General features: G+C 41.2%; 1 protein-coding gene across 6 annotated transcripts in view; it reads right to left on the bottom strand.

Annotated features, from left to right (window-relative positions):
• TRIM33 (tripartite motif containing 33) overlaps nucleotides 1-20629 on the bottom strand; it is a 121756-nt gene extending 101127 nt beyond the window's left edge. For all 6 annotated transcript variants that reach the window (XR_012416226.1, XM_015430748.4, XM_015430755.4 and 3 more), the window contains exon 1: nucleotides 19980-20629. Coding sequence is in view for 5 of the 6 variants with exons in the window: in XM_015430748.4 (XP_015286234.1) it covers nucleotides 19980-20505 (526 nt within the window). In the remaining variant the exon portion in view is untranslated. The remainder of the gene's footprint in view (nucleotides 1-19979) is intronic.
• Between the last annotated feature and the right edge of the window lie 541 nt (nucleotides 20630-21170).

Below are 21170 nucleotides of genomic sequence, written 5' to 3'. Positions count from 1 at the left end.
TCAAAACCACAATAAAATACTATGTCACACCCACCAGGATAGCTATAATAAAATAGGTAATGATCGTTGGCAACATTATAGAGAAACTGGAACCCTCATACATACTGCTGATAGCAAAGAAAAATGCTAAAGTCACTTCAGATAACAGCTGGCAGATCCTCAAAAGATTAAATATAAGTTACCATACAACCCAGCAACTGCACTCTCAAGTATACACCCAAGAGAAATGAAAACATATGTTCACATAAAAATTTATCCACAAGTGTTCATAGCAGCACTGTTCATAATAGCCAAAAAGGAGAAACAACTCAAGTGTCCATTTACTAATGAATGGTTAAACAAAATGTGGTGTAGCCATAAAAGAATATATTATTCAGGCCTAAAAACAGTGAAGTACTGGCTGACTTGAAGGTAGTGAGTTATCTCAACAGATTGTTCAGTCAGTTATAGATCTAAGTCTTTACTTTCTCCTCATATCACTACTGCACTTGACTATTTTTTTTAAAAAGTATTTAAAAAAAGAATGAAGCACTGATACATGCTACAGCACAGATGAAGGTAAAAGTCAGCTACATAAGACCACACATTGCATATTTCAATTTGTAAGAAATGTCCAGAACAGGCAAATCTAGAGAGACAATAAAGTAGATTAATGGATGCCTAAGTCCGGGGGAATGCTTTGCAGAGTAAGTGAGTAATAACTGCTAATTGGTACAGGGTTTCTTTTGGGAGTAATAAAAATGCTCTAAAATTGATTATGGTGATGGTTACACAACTCTGAATATACTAAAAACTTCTCAACCATACACTTCAAATGTGTGAATTACTAATATATCGTTTGTGAATTAAGTTTTAATGAGTGGCTATATTAATATAAGATCAAACAGACTTCAGAACAAAAATCAAAGGAAACTATGTACTTTTCAGAGAAAGATCCTGAGGTTGCCATTTATATAAGAGAAATAATTTTATTTGCATTGACATAGGGTCGATTCTCATCATTTAGAGTAGTTATATTCTATACAGTTGCTGTAAACAATAAATTAACAAATTAACTAAACTATTGCTCCTAGAGGAAATGCAGGATTAGGTTCCTACAAGCCTCTGGTCACAAAATTTTCATCAGTCAATACATAACATTTTTATATGCATTTATGTTTAAAGTCACTTTAAAACATATTGCTGAGGGCTGGATGCAGTGGCTCAAGCCTGTAATTCCAGCACTTTGGGAGGCTAAAGTGGATAGACAGCTTCAGTCCAGGAGTTCGAGACGAACCTGGGCAACATGGTGAAACCCCGTCTTCACAAAAAATATAAAAAATTAGCTGGGTGTGGTGGCATGGGCCTGTAGTCTCAGCTACTTAGGAGGCTGAGGTAAAAGGATCACTTGAGACCAGGAGGCAAAGACTGCAGGAAGCTGTAACTGGGCCATTACATTCCAGTCTGGGTGACAGAGCAAGACCCCGTCTCAAAAAAATAAATAAAATATATTACTGGTTCATTAACACTAAATTCAAAGCCAAAACACTGTAACTCATATATGAATGAAGCTTATCTTACACGTGTTTTTTCCATAAAGCACACACATCCTTCATGCACTTAGGAACACTACAGGGCACTTTAGCTTTATTACATTTAGGGCCATTTGAAGCAGTGAAGTCAACAAAACGCCCAACGATGAGAACATGGCCACAACAAGGACACATATTTACACTATGAGCGCTGAAAGAAGGCAAAGCATCTCCCAGTTTGACCTCAGCTGGGAAAATGTGAGTTGGGTGAGTCAAATTTTTTGCTGTTCTGCCCATGTCAAGGAATAACTGTGAAAGCACTGCAATTATTAACATTGGGGTTACAAATAAATTTTAGTGTGTAGGTGAATTCTAAAACACAGAATCCATGAATGAGAATCAATTTTCTTTAAATGCAATAAAATGTACTTTAAAATACATGATTTTAAAATCTCTAGAAGGAAAAACATTTTTAACATATTTTAACATTGTTATTGTGGTATATACATATAACACAAAATCTGCCATTTGAACTATTATGTATGTATATTATGTATGCAAGTATACAACTATTAGGTATGTTATATGGCATTAACTACATTCAACATGTCATGCAACCATCCAACCATCACTATGATTTTCAAAACCTTTTATCATCCCAACAGAAACTATATCCATTAAGCAACAACCGCCCATTCCTTCCCCACTCCCATCCTAAACAACTCTCTATTCCCTCCCTGTTCTCCCTGTAAGCCCTAGGTAACCTCTAGTCTGCTTTCTGTCTCTATGACTGTGCCTATTCTGGACATTTCATATAAGTGTAATCATATATTTGCTCTCTTGTGTTTGTCTTATTTCACTTATGTTTGCAAGGTTTACTCATATTGCAGCATGTATCAGAAATCCATTCCTTTTCAGGACCGAATAATATCCCATTACATGTATATATATTTTATCAGTTCATCTGTTGAACACTTAACATTATTTCCACCTTTTGGCTACTGCGAATAATGCTGCAATCAATACTGGCAAGTATCTGTTTGAGTCCCAGTGTTCAATTCTTTTGGGTCACAGATATGTAAGAATGGATTTGCCAGGTCACATGCTAATTTTATGTTTAACTGAGGAACCACCAAACTGTTTCCCACAGTGGCAGCACCATTTTACATTCCACCAGCAATACAGAAGGACTCTAATTTCTCCACATCCTTGCTAACACTTGGTTGTTTTTTAACTAGAGCCATCCTAGCAGGTGTGAAGTGGTATTTCCTTGTGGTTTTGTTTACATTTCTCTTAATAACAAATGATCTAGTGTATCTTTTCATTTGCTTATTGGCCATATATACATATCTTCTTTGGGGAACTGTCTATTCAAATCTTTTGCCCATTTTTAATTGGGTTATTTGTCTTTATTATTAGGCTGTAAGAGTTCTTTATATATTCTGGATATGTCACTATTATCCAATATGTGACTTACAAATACTTTCTCCCATTCTGCAGGTTTTCTTTTCACTTTTTGAATAATGGCCATCGATGTACAAAAGTTTTACATTTTGATCAAGTCCGACTTACTATTTTTTCTTTAGTTGCTCATGCTTTATTTAGGTTGTTACTTGTCTTTTTGTTTTGTTTTTGTAGAGACAGGATCTCACTATGTTGCCCAAGCTGGTCTCAAACACCTGGCCCCAAGCAATTCTCCCACCTCAGCCCACCAAAGTGCTATGATTACATGGTAAGCCACCATGCCCAGCCTGTTGATACATTTTGAGTTAACTTTTGCATATGGTGTGAAGTAGGGGTACAACTTTATTCCTCTGCATGTGAAAATTGGTTGTACCAACATCCTTTTTCTGTTTTGAGACATGGTCTTGCTCTGTCAGTGCACTGGAGTGCAGTTACACAATCACGGCTCAATGCAGCCTCAACCTCCCCAGGTTCAAACAATCCTGCCTCAACCTCCCAAATACTTCCTGGGGACCACAGATGTGAACCATATCTGGCTTTTTTTAATTTATTTATATATTTTGAGATGGAGTCTTGCTCTGTCGCCAGGCTGGAGTACAGTGACACGATCTTGGCTCACTGCAACCTCCACCTTCTGGATTCAAGCGATTCTCCTGCCTCATCCTCCCACATAGCTGGGATTACAAGCATGCGCCACCACGCCCAGCTCATTTTTGTATTTTTAGTAGAGGCGGGGTTTCACCAGGTTGGCCAGGATGGTCTCGATCACCTGACCTCATGATCCGCCCAGGATGGTCTCAATCTCCTGACCTCGTGATCCGCCCACCTTGGCCTCCCAAAGTGCTGGGATTTTAAGTGTGAGCCACCGCACCTGGCCATTTTATTTTTTTTTAATTTTATTTACAGACAGGGCCTCACTATGTTGCCCAAGCTAGTCTTGAACTTCAGGGCTCAAGTGATCCTCCTGCCTCGGCCTCCCAAAGTGCTGGGATTATAGGTATGAACCAATATGCCTCGCCCAATGTCATTTTTTGAAGATACCCAATCTTTCTGTCACTGAATGGATTTGGCACCATTGTCCAGTATCACTTGGATATACTGGGAGGACAGATAAAGTATTAACACAGGTTATGTCTTGGGGGAGACAGGAACTGGATGAGGATAAGGAGTGCAAGGGAGGCTTCTCATTATCCAGCTTCGTATATTTATTTAACTTTTGAACCAGTGCAAAAGTACTGTGTACTCAAAAGCTAAATTCAACATTTTAAAACACAATTGCTAGGCAAGCCACAAAATCGGATATATATCTGACAAAGCAGTCATGATTGGAATATATAAAGAACCCTACAAAAGCATTTGGAAAAAAGGTAGACAAACCACAGGGGAAAATGTAAGCACAACCCGAACAGGCAACTACAAAAAATGATATTCAAAGGCCAATAGCCATACAAAAAGATATTGGACTTTACCGGTTCTCACAGATCTGCAAACTATACTATAATGCTAGTTTACTTAAGTACTTAAATAAACTTAACTTTTAAAATTATGAAATCAAACTAATTATAAATTAATTACATCCACCTTAAAAATAACTAATCAGATTCTACCAAGTGAGGACAAAAACTGGTATTATTTGGCCAAAATACAGTTGTTGTTGTTGTTGTTGCTGTTATTAGGCAGTCTCACTCTCTCGCCCAGGCTGGAGTGCAATGGCACACCATCTCGGCTCACTGCAACCTCCACCTCCCAGGTTCAAGCGATTATCGTGCCTCAGCCTCCCGGGTAACTGGAACTACAGGCACACGCCACCACACCCGGCTAATTTTTGTATGTTTAGTAGAGATGGGGTTTCACCATGTTGGCCAGACTGGTCTTGAACTCCTGACCTCAGGGATCCGCCCACTTCGGCTGCCCAAAGTGCTGGGATTACAGGTGTGAGCCACCATGCCTGCCAAAACAGAATATTTTTTAAATGCAAAAAGGCTAGGCAAGTTTCACTACTCTCAAGGTCTTACACTAGTTACTTACCTAGTTCCTGAAGGCATCTGAGTCTGTGCTATCAGCTGGACATGGAAAAGCCACATTTAGATACAATTTTACCACACTACCTCGGTGGCTTCATTTGTTTAAAAAAGAAACAAGGATAATATTATCACCCTGAGATAATTCTTTTTAATTGGGCAAAACTTCATTCCGCAAAATAGAATGAGTCTTCCCTCTAAGAGATTTTTATAAGCAAATAAGATAACATGAAAAAGTTTTATCTTGGAAGTTATGTTATTTGACAGACAAGGAACAGAAGCCTACACACATTCAAATAAACTTATCCACAGCTAGTTCTTTCCTGCCATTATTAATTCAGATAATCTACTTTGAAAGTATTCAATATATACTGAGAAAGGAAAACAGAGAAGAGAAAATCGGATGGATGTCCAGAGCAGCCTAGATTATAGCCAAAAGCATAAGGACTAAAATCATACCATACACAAATGAAAAAAAGGGAATCACCTCCAAACCAACATTAAGAGAAGAAATAGTAAATTTCAGCTATGACTAATCTCCTTTTGAACCATATTTCAATAAACATCTGGTTTACTGAAATCAAATTTATTACCAATTTATAATAAAATGTATTATACTGTTCTTTAATATAATGTCTTACCTCTCCAGCGAGATTCAATGGGTCTAAGGTTCATTACATATATCCCTTTTATATGTCTCACAACATATGAAGGTAATGTTCAACACAAAGCAGAAAATTTAATATATGAAGGACAGCCGAAATGCAGTGCTCTGACTTACTACTTTCAATACTTCAGATTCATAAGCACAGTAATACGGTGAAATGATTCTCAATACCTTACCTTCATATCCACCCTATTGCAGACAAAAAAACTGATGGGGATCTTTTGACTGACATTAGCTTTTTGCGTAAGTATTTACTTTGTGAGGGTTAGTATTTAAGCCAGCCCTCAGTGATGGGAAAAGAAATGAGTTGTGTAATTTGAATTTTAGCATTCTATTAATAAACCACAAATGGATGACAGGTCAGACTGGTACAAAATTCATTTGTGGAATGCATTCTGGCAGTCATTTGTGATGTTACAAGTAGAATCCTGTAAATTCTGATTCTTCCAAATCTATTGCGGACAACAGGTCAGGCTGTATACACCACACTGCTTGAAATCTGATTCATAACCAATGCCTAACATGTCCCATCAAACGAAAATGTGGGATGTGGTATCACAAGGCACAGTAAATATCTTAGGTTGTTTAGGAAAAAAGACAGTATCAAAAAAGAAATTCTGGGCCGGGCGCGGTGGCTCAAGCCTGTAATCCCAGCACTTTGGGAGGCTGAGACCGGCGGATCACGAGGTCAGGAGATCGAGACCATCCTAACATGGGCTAACATGGTGAAACCCCGTCTCCACTAAAAAATACAAAAAACTAGCCGGGCAAGGTGGCGGGCGCCTGTAGTCCCAGCTACTCGGGAGGCTGAGGCAAGAGAATGGCATAAACCCGGGAGGCGGAGCTTGCAGTGAGCTGAGATCCGGCCACTGTACTCCAGCCTGGGCAACAGAGCGAGACTCCGTCTCAAAAAAAAAAAAAAAAAAAGAAATTCTGCTGTGATCAGATATTCCATTTTAAACTTTCTTATTTCTGATTTTTGCTTTCCTGTGAGTTGGGAATAATGTAATCAGTGCTTAGTCTGGGGTTGTCAACATAACATTGTACTCTTTCAGCACAGCTACAGTATAAGTACATAATAAACACCATGCTTTGCCATCTAACTCAAAACAAAATGTACTCTGCTGTAAAAGCATGACATTTAAAATCCGTTCACTCTTCTTTGAAATGATAGGTATGCAATCTTTTGGAAAATTTTTTTAAATTTTAAATGTTGTGCTACAGCCATACACATCCCTATCAAGTTATAGCTGCATCACTGCAATCTGTAATGCACCAAAAAGCAGTACACATCTTTGTCACAACTACTCAGTTTTCCCATTACAGCACGAAAGTAGTCACGGACAATACATAAATGAATGTACATGGCTGTGTTCAAATAAAAATTTCTAAACACAAATTGACACTTAAAATAATTTTTTTTTTCTTTTTCTTTGAGATAGAGTTTTCGCTCTTATTCCCCAGGCTGGAGTGCAACAGCGCAATCTTGACTCACTGCAACCCCTGCCTCCCAGGTTCAAGAGATTTTCCTGCCTCAGTCTCCCAAGCAGCTGAGATTACAGGCAACTGCCACCATATCCAGCTAATCGTTTTTGTATTTTTAGTAGAAATGAGGTTTCACCACGTTGGTCAGGTTGGTCTCCAACTCCTGACCTCAAGTGACCTGCCCACCTTGGCCTTCCAAAGTGCTGGGATTACAGGCGTGAGCCACCACACCCGGCCTCTAATAATTTTCATATGTCACAAAATATTCTTTTTTCCCAACTATTTAAAATATAAAAATCATTCTTGGCTCACGGGTCATACAAAACCATGCAGTTGGTTGTATTTAGTTCATGGGCCAGTTTGCCAATCCCTGATCTAAAGCAATGCCCAATAATTAACAAGCCCCACACACAAGCACAGAATCTTCAATCAGAACTGTATTGCCTCATTCAAGTGGCGAGACAACCAAGGATCATCTATTGCTTGGGGAAACCTATGAAACACAAAGATCAAAAGAAAAAAAAACCAGAAAGTAAAACAGATAATAAAGGGAACAGAAGATAAACAAGAGTAGGCAGAAGCAAGCAGTAAAATAAGATGTCAAAAACGTTATATAATGATAGCTGGGCATAGTGGTGCACGTCTATAATTCCAGCTACTACAGAGGCTGAGGCAGAAGAATCACTTGAATCCAGGAGACGGAGGTTGCAGTGAGCCAAGATCGCACCACTGCACTCCACTCTGGGCGACGGACTGAGATTCTGTCTCACACACACAAAAAAGTTACATAATGCAATTATCAAATATAAATATGGAATCAGTATACCTGAAATGTTTCAAAAGTAAAAAGTCAAATGAAAAATAACATAAAATAGGTATTTTGCCTAGGGAAGAAAAACATTTGTATCCTCAGAGAAAGAAGATACTAAGTCCACAGAAAAAGAATAGAATCTTATAAAAATACAACCTAAGCAAGGAAGCTCTTAGAAATGTACCATGTAGGCCAGGCGCAGTGGCTCACGCCTGTAATCCCAGCACTCTGGGAGGCCAAGGCAGGTGGATCACCTGAGGTCAGGAGTTCGAGAGTGGCCCAGCCAACATGGTGAAACCTCGTCTCTACTAAAAATGCAAAAAAATTAGCCAGGCGCAGTGGCACGAGCCTGTAGTTCCAGCTACTCAGGAGGCTGAGGCACGAGAATCACTTGACCCAGGGAGGCAGAGGGTGCAGTGAGCCGTCCAGTCTGGGTGACAGAATGAGACTCCATCTCAAAAAAAAAAGAAAAGAAAGAAATGTACAATGTAATTAATAAATTGGATAAAAGGGTTAGAGATAAGGACAAGGAGATCTTTCAGAATGTCAGCTGAGCAAGAAAACAAAGGGAAGGAAACTATAAAAGATGGGGAGAATATGAACCTAGGAGAGCCAACATCAAACAGTAATAGTTCAAAAAGAGCGGGAGGTGGGGAAGGACCTTTTGAAAAAAATGTAAAGTTATCTTACTATAAATGAAGATTACAAGACTAAATGAAAAAGCACAATGAATTTTTAGAAACTTTTAGAAAAAAAAAAATCAATAGAAGCACATCACTGTATTTCAAAACAATGATGAATAGATGAAGAGATCCAAGACATAAAAAGATCTCAAGAAGAGGTAAATAAACAAACGAAACCCAACCAGGGTTGTACAAACGAGCAAAATTACAGTAGCATCAGCAACACTGATTTAAGACACTGAAAGATATGCCTTAAAAGTTCTGAGGAAAAAAGTTTTAACCCAGAATTTCATATCCAGCCAAGCGATCAATTAATAAGAGAGTAGAATAAAGAAAACTTCAAAAATGCAAAGGCTCAGAAACTATACTCTTAGTGACTCTTCTTTAGAATGTACAAACAAGGGAGTAAACAAAGAATGGGGAAGACATGGGAGCCCAGGGCCTGTGTAATGTATTAATTAGATCAAGACTCATCTTCATAAAACTGACTTGAACGACTACAACCTCAGTTATTAGGGTGCATAAGCAAAGAATAGTGAAATTTAAAAAAAAAAAAAAATCTGACCAACAGCATGGAAATGAAGAAATCTGTCACTGCCTGGGTTCGGGGTAAGAAAAAAAATTTTCTCCTGAGAATTTCCCCTTTTTTTCCCCCCACACCCACACTGTGTGTAATTCTAAGAATTTCTAAATACAGCCAGCCTATAAGGTAAACACTAAATCAACATCTGACAATACTAAGATACGGTAAACTAAAAGTCTGCTTCAGTAATTTCTGTGTTGATGGCACCTGACAGAAGCAAATGCAAAACACCCTTTGGAGGCTTGTTCCCTAAAACCAGTCTGGCAGATTTCATAAGGCCCTGGTGAACAGGCTCACTGCCTAAAACTATAAAATACAGGAGGACACCACCCACAACAAACAAGAGCAGGCAGAAGAAAGTAGTAAAATAAGACATCAAGAACATCAGATGATGGAATTATCAAATATAAATATGAAATCAGTATACTTGAGACATTTAAAAAATAGGTCGGGCACAGTGGCTCACACCTGTAATCCCAGCACTTTGGGAGGCCCAGGCAGGCAGGTCACTTGAGCTCAGAAGTTCAAGACCAGCCTGGCCAACATGGTGAAACCCTGTCTCTACTAAAAATACAAAAATGAGCCAGGCGTGGTGGCGTGCACCTGTAATCCCAGCTACTTGGGAGGCTGAAGCAGGAGAACTGCTTGAACCTGGGAGTCAGAGATTACAGTAAGCCAAGATCACACCATTGCACTACAGCCTGGGCAACAAAGTGAGACTCCGTCTCAAAATATACACTCGAAAACATGCATGGAAGACTTAAGTAAATGCAGAGGCATACCATGTTTATAAATAGGCAGACACCATAAAGACATTTTCTCCCAAATTGATTTACATATTCAAAGCAATTCCAACAAAAACACTGACAGGTTTTTTTGGTTTGTTTTTCTGTTCTTTTTTAAAGAGATGGTGGCATCTCTCTGTGTTGCCCAGGCTGGAGTACAGGTGCTATTCCCAAGTGCAATCATAGCACATTATAGCTTCAAACTCTAGGCTCAAGTCATCCTCCTGCCTCAGCCTCCTGAGTAGTTGGCACTATAGGCAGGTACCACCACACACTGCTTAAGAGGTTTTTAAAATGAACTTTCACAAGATAATACATTTTAGTATAAGAGTGAGCAAAAGGTGAATGGCCAAGGTTTGTCTTGGAAAAAGAAATTTTTTAATTAAAAAAAAAAAAAAAGGAGCTAAGGGTCAAGACCAGTTGAGATAATCTTGAAGATGACCAAGGTATATGTAGAGAGGGCAGTGAAATTACCTTAATGAACAAAACTTACTGCTTATTATAAAGCTACTAAGAATAGCAGAAAAAAAAAAAGGAGAAAAAACTACATTAATATAAAAACATGAAAAAACAGCTCTCTAAAAAGTAAAAGTGTATCCGTTATCTATTGCTATGTAACAAATTACCCCAAAAACTAATAACTTAAAACAACAATAATTCTCACAGCTTTATTGAAACAAGAATTTGGGAGGGACTTGGCAGGCAGTTCTGGCTTAGTGCCTCTAAGAAGGTTGCAGTCAAGATGTCAGCCAGGACTGCAGTCATCTGAAAGCTTGATTAGGATAGAGAATCTACCTCAAAAGCGGCTTTCACATGGCTGGCAAGTTGGTGCCGGGTTTTTGCAGAAGACCTCGATTTTTCTCCATATGGCCTCTTTAAAGGACTACTAGAGTATCTTTCACAGAATGGCAGCTGTTTTTCACCCAGAATGAGGGATCCAAAGAGCAAGGAAAAAGTTGTATATATGCCTTTAATGACCTGGCCTCAGAAGTCACTATTAATTCTAATATATTCTCTTGGTCACGGAGACCAGCCTTGAGCAACTGGACAGCAACCATAGAATGATGTGAGTAATAGGAGAAAAGGAACAAGGGGCCATCTTAGAGGTTGGCTACCACACCAAGCCGTAGGCTCAGAATACATCTTCAACCTAAATCATCAACAAAGGATCAGTATACAGAATTTGTCAAGAATTCTTGTAAATCAAAACAGAGAATGTAAGCAATCTAAAGAAAAACATAAAACACATGGACAAATAATTCACAAAAGGAACATAAATAGCAAATAATAAGCATTCAAATGTACTCGTTAGTACCATACGGTGCATGCCATTTACTCATCACTAGGGAATAGGCTTTAAATATTTTTCTAAAAATGGTATATTTATGTTCATCCATCCTTGTTCTTTTTCCCACTTCCCCTTGAGTCCAATGGCAAGGGATAGAGGTGCAATTTGTGGCCAGAGACAAGAGGTTAATTTAACTATCATCCTGAGTGCAATCTCTGAAGTTGGCTTAGACAGCCATAAACATGAAAAAAAAATCAGTAAATCTATAGTGAGCTATTTTTAAAAGTTTAACTTCGGTTAATAAGTACTTTCTTCATTTTTACATTTTATTGATGGGAAGCTTTTTCTGAACTGTTACGGGTACTCCAAAATGCAAAACTACAAATGTATAAATCTGCCACCTATTATTTTATGATCTGACATTCTTCCCACTAGCCCAAAGACTCTGAGACATTATCATGTTCTTAATGTCCGTTAACAGAGCAGGGCTTAAACTTTCTGGTCTCAGGACCTCTTTTATAGTCTTAGTTATTGAGGAACACAAAGAGCTTTTGTTTAGATGGGGTATGACCATCAAATATGTTTTAAATGTATTTTAATTCATTACAAAATGAATTAAAAATGAATCTTAAATTTTAAAATGTTAAAATGATGTTTATTTTATTACTAGTTTTGTTTGTTTTCTGAGACAGTCTCACTCTGTCACCCAGACTGGAGTGCAATGGCATGATCACAGCTCACTGTAGCCTCAACCTCCTGGACTCAAGCGATCCTCCCACCTCATCGTCCTGAGTAGCTGGAACCACAGGCGCACACCACCACACTCGGATAAATTTTTTATTTTTTGTGGAGTCAAGAGTCTCACTATATTGCCCAAGCTGGTCTTGAACTCCTGGGCTCAAGTGATCCTCCCACCTCAGCCTTCAAAAGTGCTGGGATTATAGGCATGAGCCACCATGTCCAGCACAACAGGTTTAAACAACATTTTTAAAAATCAGAAATAACTGTATTTCCTAAAACAAAAAAATTAATAAAGAGTGTCATTGTGCTAAATTTTAAAGATCTCTTTAACATGTGGTTTAATAGAATATGGCTGGATATATGCTTCTGCATTTAATGTTTTGATACGTTGTTTCTTTGAAGAATATAAAGAAAATCTGGCCTCAGACAGCTAAGTATCTAAGAAACGGGAAAAGCAGATTTTAATAGCCTTTTCAGATCACTGTGTGGATATTTTTATTTGATACAACACAAAAACTTAAGAAGTATATTTATTTTTTAAACATCAGTTGCAATGTGGCATCTCAAACTTTAACAATAAACTTTACTACTCTCTTGCATTAAAATCTATTTACTGGCCAGGCACGGTGGCTCATGCCTGTAATACCAACACTTTGGGAGGCTGAGGTGGGCAGATCAACTGAGGTCAGGAGTTCAAGAACAGCCTGGTCAACATGGCGAAACCCCATCTCTACTAAAAATACAAAAATTAGCTGGGCGTGGTGGCGTGTGCCTGTAATCCCAGCTACTTGGGAGGCTGAGGTAGGAGAACTGCTTGAACCCAGGAGCCCAGGAGGTGGAGGTCGCAGGGAGCCAAGATTGTGCCACTGCACTCCAGCTTGGGCAACAAAGCAAGACTCCATTTCAAATAATAAAATAAAATACAATCTATTTATTATTGCTCTGTTTTGCACTTAACATCATGCATTGGTCATTTAGAATATATTGCAATAAGCTACGCAGATCTTTGAAATGTTGACATTACACAGTATCAAAAAAATGCACGTTTATTAATATCACCACCAATCTCTTCAGGAAAAGTCTTTAAATACTGAGAAACTGACCAGCTCATGGCAGCAAACACCAATTTTCCAAAACTTCTAATTTTAATTTAAAATCTCGATTTTTATCACTGGCAACATATGTCAGCTCTTTTCCTGGAAATGACAGGCTCAATTCATTCACTTTTGAGAAAATGGCTGCCAAATACCCATGCCTAAAAACCATAGTTTGTCAATCATTATTTCAAGTAAAAATAGTTTTCTATGAAAAAAAAGCAAATTCAGCTTGGAACTCAAAAAACTACACAAGTACTTTTCTTGCACTTTCGTAAGCAGCAGAAGCATTTTAGGCACATTTCCCATTTCATCACACAGAGTTTTAAAGACCAAAATTTAATATAGTAATTGTTACTGTTTCATAAAGGATATTAAGTGACAATGAATAGGTTTATTTTTGTTTTTTCTCTAAGTGTGTGAAAGTAAATATGCAATGACTTTTAGTATGGCTTGGAGCCACTTTCCTTTTTTTTTTTTTTTTTTTTTTTTTTAAAGACAGGGTCTCATGCCATTGCCCAGGCTGGAGTACAATGGCACAATCATGGCTCGCTGCAGCCTCGACACTCCCTGACTCAGGCGATTCTCCCACTTCAGCCTCCTGAGTAGCTGCGACTACAGGCATGCACTACCACGCCTGTTTAATTTTTTTTGTATTTTTTGTAGAGACAGGGTTTCCTCATGTTGCCCAGACTAGTCTCCTACTCCTGGACTCAATCAATGCACCCACCTTGGCCTCCCAAATGGAGTCACTCACCATCTTAATTCATGCAGAGGTGACGGCAGTTTTATCCATCATTGCTTTTGCACCGTTAATATAAATGTCAGCAGAGTGAATAAATATTAAATTAGTGTAATTATGAAAATAGTTTTAAACTTGTGCACCTCTAAAAGGGTCTCAGTGACATGGTCACTACCTTAACCCCCACCCTAGCATTCTGTGGACCACACTTTGAGAATCACTGCTTTAAGGTATTCTCATTTAGGACCCACTGAGAGCAGTATCTATGAGAAAAGTAAAAGTAATTAAAGTCCCCTAACTAGGGCTATTGATGTACAAATACCAGACATTATAAAGACTTAGGATTTAGGACATTAGTTTATAAGTTTTTACAAGTTCTAGGTAACTAGAAAGATTCGGAACTCAAATGATTTATCATGCATGCCGTACATATCAGTAGACGTCAGAAAAGCCTTTAAAACCACAATTTACCCCCCTGCCTCTTCTTTCTGTTTACTGTGAGATACAGTCACAAAGGCAATGGGGGGACAAATGAAAAATTACCGAAATCACACTACTGCAATTTATTGGGGGCTTCCCATGTAAGCTCCCAATAAATGCACCTTGCAACACATTAACTCTCTTAATTCTCACAAAAACTCTATGACATAGATATAATTATTACTCCTGGTTTACAGATGTTAAGTGACTCATCCATGGTCATTCCAGTACTAAATGGCACAGCTCAAAAATGAATTCAGGTAGTTTGACCACAATGCTAGACAGAAGTTGTTAGGAAGTATTTCAGCAATCTCGGACACATCTTTAATGACTAGTTGTTGGTGTAATACCACATGATCATTCAAACACTCAAGCTTGTTTCTGTTGAAGAGGACAGTCAGAAAAAGTAGAGCCTAAAAAGTCCCCAAACCAGTTAAGTCACACTGAGGCTAGAACTGTCATATAGTATACACACTCCAGGGACAACAAATTCCAAGGGCTCAAACAGAAGACTCCTCAGAGTGGCTCAGCATGGTCTGTGATAAACAGAAACACTATGAGGAAGTGCTTTTCACACTACACTCAAGAGGTTTTCCCTCCCACTTACAAGACTGTTGCCATCTCGGACTTTTCATAGTAAGTTTTTTTGTTTTGTTTTGTTTTGTTTTTGAGATGGAGTCTCACTCTGTCACCCAGGCTGGAGTGCAGTGGCATGATCTCAGCTCACTGCAACCTACGCCTCCCAGATTCAAGGGATTCTCCTGCCTCAGCCTCCCAAGTAGCTGGGATTACAGGCGCCCGCCACCATGCACGGCTAATTTTTGTACTTTCTGTAGAGACAAGGTTTCGCCATATTGGTCAGGCTGGTCTCGAACTCATAACCTCAAGCGATCTGCCCGCTTCGGCTTCCCAAAGTGCTGGGATCACAGGCATGAGCCACTGTGCCCAGCCCATAGTAAGTTGAAGAATTCAGTAACAGAATGATTTTTCCATGGTGATTCCTCTATTACTCCCCACAAACTATAAGGACATTAAACGTACATACATACAGAATGTTAGCATAAAAGACAATAGAATCATAGAACCTAACAGGATAGGAACTCAGCCTCTTCACAGTGCAAAAGACCTGAAGAGACTTCCTAGGTTCCTTGTCCAAGGGTTACATAGCTAATTAATAGCAGAACCCAGGCCAGGCGGTGCCCTCACGCCTACAATCCCAGCACTTTGGGAGGCCAAGACGGGCGGATCACTGGAGGTCAGGAGTTCGAGGCCAGCCTGGCCTACATGGCAAGATCCTGTCTCTACTAAAAATACAAAAGAATAGGTGGGCATGGTGGCAGGCACCTATAATGTCAGCTACTGGGGAGGCTGAGGCAGGAGAATCACTTGAACCCAGGAGGCGGAGGTTGCAGTGAGCCAAAATCGTGCCACTGTACTCCAGCCTGGGCGACTAGAGCAAAACTCTGTCTCGGAAAAAAAAAAAAAAAATAGCAGAACCCAATGCAACTTAATACCAATTCATTTCTTCAGCTGTATCATTGTGCCATCTCACAGGTAGCCTCATCTCCTTCAAGAGTTCATCTGAGAGTTTGTTCAGATGCATCAATATGATTCCTATTTTAAAAAAATTTTTTTAGAGACAAGGTCTTGCTATGTTACACAGGCTGATCTTGAACTCTTGGCCTCAAGTGATCCTCCTGCCTCAGCCTCCTGAGTAGCAAATCTGTATTTTTATTGATAAAGTATAAAATTATATATATCCACTAATGATAGCTATTCTGCCTCAACCTGAAAAAGCACCCCCAAAACAATCACAAAAGTACTCTAAAAAGCTCACTATTGAGATTCAATATTAACTAATTTATCTACTTTGATTATGCAAATACTCCAACGGTAAACAGATCATACTTTCTCCTCAAAATATTTAAATCCATCTTCCTCAAAGTGTGGTGGTACCAAAAGCATCAAAATCACAGGGCACCTGTTAAAAATGCAGGCACATGGAGTCATCACCAAATCAACTAAACCAGTCTCTGAAGAAACTCCCAAGTTAGCATTTTAATAAGCTCTCGTGATTCTTATTTACTCAAAACTTATTGAACAGTCTACAATATCCTAGTGCAAAATGACATGGGTAAGTAAACAAAAATAAACATTTTGGATTTTAGCTGTGCTACAAAGAAAAAAAGATGATGTATGAGAGAGCGACCTGGAGGACTACTTAATATGAGAAGTCAAACTCTGAGGAGACATTTGAAGTGAGGAGCCCTTCACTCAACATAGTGGTTCTCAAACTTAAGCGTGAATCAGAATCACCTGGAGAGCTTGTTAAATGAGACTACTGGTCAGGAGGTCTGGAATGGGGCCCAAGAATCTGTATTCCTAACAAGGTCACAGATGATGCTGATGCTGCTGGTCCAGGAACCACACTCTGAGAACTGTTGATCTAGAGAGCAGCCAGACAGTGTGAATAAATGTATTAAGAGAAACAGGAAAAACACCAGTTAGGAAGGAGGACATTATACTCATCTTTGTTTCAAAATCACTGGAAAAGACGGTGAATTAAAACCACTAGCTATGATCTCCAGACCAGAGAAGATGATATCTGAGGTTGATCAGTAATACCCTATATTGTTGAATCATTTCTCAGTTACAAAGCGTTTTCGCATTTATTATTTGCCTTAGTGAGATATAAGTAAACGACTATTAGCTACATTTTAGAAGTAAACTGAAGGACAAAAACAGTATGAATTTCCTTTAGCGTAAAACAGTTAAGGAGCTGAACTATGTCCCCAACAACCAATCTAGTGTTCTTTCCAGCACAGCTTGATCTTTTTAAAGAGCAAAGCAGAATGGTATATAGGAGGTTAATACTGACAAATTACTTTCCAGACTATCTAAAAACACAGTGGATGGCTGGGCACGGTGGCTCATGCCTATAATCCCAGGACTTTGGGAGGCTGAGACAGGCAGATCATTTGAAGCCAGGAGTTCAAGACCAGTCTGGCCAATATGGCAAAACCCCGTCTCTACTAAAAACACAAAAATTAGCCAGGCATGGTGGTGTGCGCCTGTAATCTCAGCTACTAGGGTGGCTGAGGCACAAGAATCGCTTGAATCTGGGAGGCAGAGGCTGCAGTGAGCCGAGATCGAGCCACTGCACTGCAGCCTGAGCAACCGAGCGAGACTGTCTCAAAAAAAATTTTTTTTAAATAAAAAACATGGTGGATTCCAGACTCAATTTGTTTTAGATATTCGTTGACAGCAGTATCACTTAAGATTGACAGTATTTGGTTAGTCCCTTCCACTTACTCCTCCTTCTTCAAAAAGAAAGGATAAAGAAATGAAGAGGGGATTTACATATTATTCTCTCTCCTTCATAAATTTCAGATAGCCAATTTCATAACCTCAGTCCCTCAGCCACATCAGTCAAACATAATCTGCATCTCTGGGTTCCCTCTAAATCTCTTACCTAACCCAGGTTCCCACAGGAACACTGAATCCTATGGGTCTTACTATGCTCATGGGTGCACAGACCATGAGCAGTTATTCTCTAAACACCCATAAACAATTAGTAGCTTCTCCAACAACCAAAGCCTTATTCTTAACATTCTTACCTACATGTCCCAATAATGCTAGAAACCCAAAACAACCCAAACTGAAAACATTTTATCCTCCCTCCACCCCAGGCCTCACCCTCATCCCAGCCTGCTTCAGCGTCTGAATACGTATTAATAGCATTGCCATTCACCAAACAAAAAATGTGGAATCTACATGTTTGTCTCCCTCACACTAATTTCAATACAATCCCCCCGTCCCTCCATTCCCATAGCCACTTACTAATAGTTACTACTATTAATACACTAGCTACCATTTCATTAGTAACTACCACGTATATATAATTACACATTATATCTTACTTCATTCTCTCAATAACCCTATGAGGTTATGTACTTTTTTCCCCCGTTTCACAAATGAGAAAACTGAAGCTAAGAAAAGGTCATCTGCCCAAGTGTAGGAGATGGCAAAGGAAATTTCCAAACCCTACCGTTCCCCCAAACCAAAATGCTTCGTTCTGTAATACCTGATGTCATTTCTTTACTACCCATTCCAAATGTTAATTTCTTACCTAGATTATTGCCAGGATTCTCCTAACTGGTCTCCCTGTCTCCAGCCTTGCCTTCCCTCATCCCTCAAGTGCCCTAAGTGATCCTTTTGGATCAGAAATCTGATCCATTTATCCTCTTGATATAAAAACCCTCCAGGAACATCCTTTAGTCCACAATGTCCAGGATACACTCTACAGGATGAATTCCAAGCCCTTTAGTACAGCTCCACAATTCCTTACTTACAGTTCCGAAATTCAAAAGCTTTGAAATTTTATTTTTTTTTCCCTTAGTTTGCAACAGAACCCACTGTGAGTGCTGGGAGGTTATTTATTGTCTATCCCATTAGTGTGACATTCATGTGTTTCAATGCAGAAACATTAACGTGTTTGATACAGTTAATTCAGACCCTGATAAAAGTCTCACATAAGAGACCTTGCCAGAAAAAAGAAAAATCCCAAAATATTCTAAAGTTCAAAACACACCTGGATTCCAAGAGTTTAAGAGACTTTGAAACCTTTATCTATTCAGCCCATCAATCCAATCCAATTTCCACCAATCACCTTACACATTCTTTAGTTCCAGGGATGTAGAAGGGTGCCCTGTGCCCTGAATACCCTCCAACACAGTGAGATACTCATTCAAGAAACCTGTTCATGGATTTCCTTTCCTGTGAAGTTTCCCTGACCTTTCCTCTATTGTGCCACAACCATTGTACTGAATACCCTCCTCCACTGCTGCAAGTTATATAGGTTTCCCCTGTTAGACTGTGAATGAAGTCTTCATTGAGTACTTTATTCAATCCTAGCACAGTGCCCCAACACTAGGGGCTCATTAACGTCCAATGAGCTAAAACAAATTCATGCCCAGCTTTCCCTAACTCTCAATTTCCTTCAAAGTTCATTTCTCCTTCATCCCCAAACCTTAGGATTTTCCCTAACTATGCAGTCCACTTTCCGAGTTTCTCCTTCCCAATGTCATCTTACAATTTTCTGTCAGGCGCCTTCTCTGTACCCCAAGCCCTCCAACATATTTTATCCACCTCCATTTAATCTATAGTGCTCCTCTCTCCTATCTGCGAACAGGCCAAGTCCCCTCCCTCCAAAGCAATCCATCTTCACTGCCCTTACCTTTTACCTACTCCCTCAACATCTCGCTGGCCCAGGCCCTTCCAGCCAAAACGCTTCTCACAACGTGTTTCCCAAATTCCCCTTCTCTCACTGTACAGGTCTGCCAGCTCCAGAACCAGCGCTCGGCCGGGTTCCGCACATCACAAACCTCGCAGCCAGCGTCCCCTCCCCCAGCCTCTCGCAGCCGACACCCCTCCCTTCATGCTCCCCTTATCTCTTGCGGTCCAGCTTCTCTGGAAAGTGTCCCAGGGGCGAGTCTTTCACCTGAGAGACCCCTCGGGATCGCGCCTGTCCGAGCAACCCCAGGTCCCAGCACCTCCGTCCCCAGCTCCTCTAGGGTTGCGCAAATCCTGTGCGGCCCAGATGCCAGACAGGGCCTCCGGCTCACCTTGCTGGATGTCGCCGTTGCTGCCCCCCGGGATGGGCACGCTGAGCTGGCGCTCCGGCTCCGGCAGGCAGCGCAGGCAGAAGGAGTGAAGACAGGGCAGCAGCTTGGGCTCCGCCTCACGCCGGCTCTGCAAGCTCTGCTGACACACGGCGCAGGTGTCCAGGAGCGAGGCTGGCGGTCCAGGAGGCGGCCCCGCCGAGGGACCCGGAGCGGGAGCCGAGGCTGGAGCTGGAGCCGGTGTCGATACCGCGCCCCCGGGAACTGCAGGGCCCACTGAGGCCGCAGGGGATGAAGCAGCCTGGGCAGAGCCCGAGGAGGCCGCGGCCACCCCCCCGTCGTCGGGCCCGGCCGCGCCGCCCTCAGCGCCGGCCCTGCCGCCTTCCTCCTCCTCCTCCTCCACCAGCACCGCGGTGAGAGGCGGCTCCGCCTCCTGCGCCGCGGGCCCGGCGGCCCCAGCAGTTACCGGCGCGCTGCCGCTGCCCCCGCCGCCGCTCTCAGCCTCGCCGCCGCCTTTGTTTTCCGCCATGTTTTCCTCTTTGAACCCGCCGGACCGCCCCGCGCCGCCCGCCGCCCGCGTCGCCGCCGCCGCCCCCAGCCCCAGCCGCAGCCGCAGCAAGAGCGGCAGCCGAGAGCGAGCGAGAGAGCGAACCAACGAGAGCGCGCGCGCACGCGGCTCCCCCGCCCTCGCGTCGCGCGTTTGAAGGAGGGCGGTTGCGGCACGCGCACGTACGCACGGACGTCCTCCCGAGGGAGGCGGGAACTGGGTGCGCGGGCGCGGAGCGGTCCGGTACCCTCGAAGCCAGTTCCTTGCGTCAGTGCCGCAGCTCTTTAACTGGAAAGGAGCTTTTAAAGCCAGAGGCGGTTGACGCTGGGTTGCCTGTGGCTGGAGTTGGTTATGAATTCCGACACAGCTGTGGTGCGTACGGAAGGGTGGAAGCCGGACCGGTTCCGGTCCTTGCAAGCGTGTCCCGGGCGTCTTCGCGGAAGCTTCACCGGCCGCGCCGCTCGATCGCCGGGGCCTCCTGGGTGTCTGCTGTGCGTAGACCAGCCGCGTTCCTTTGGGTGGCTGTGGAGCACTAAAGCGGGACTTTGTTTTTCTGTTTGTTTTTGGGTTTTTTGTTTGTTTGTTTGTTTGTTTTTGTACTGAGGATCTACCAGAAGTAGGCTGAAAAGACCGAGTGAGGAAGAAAC

This window comes from Macaca fascicularis, chromosome 1 (assembly GCF_037993035.2).
Source record: "Macaca fascicularis isolate 582-1 chromosome 1, T2T-MFA8v1.1".
Taxonomy (NCBI): domain Eukaryota; kingdom Metazoa; phylum Chordata; class Mammalia; order Primates; family Cercopithecidae; genus Macaca; species Macaca fascicularis.
This window is presented reverse-complemented; position numbering and strand designations above follow the sequence as displayed.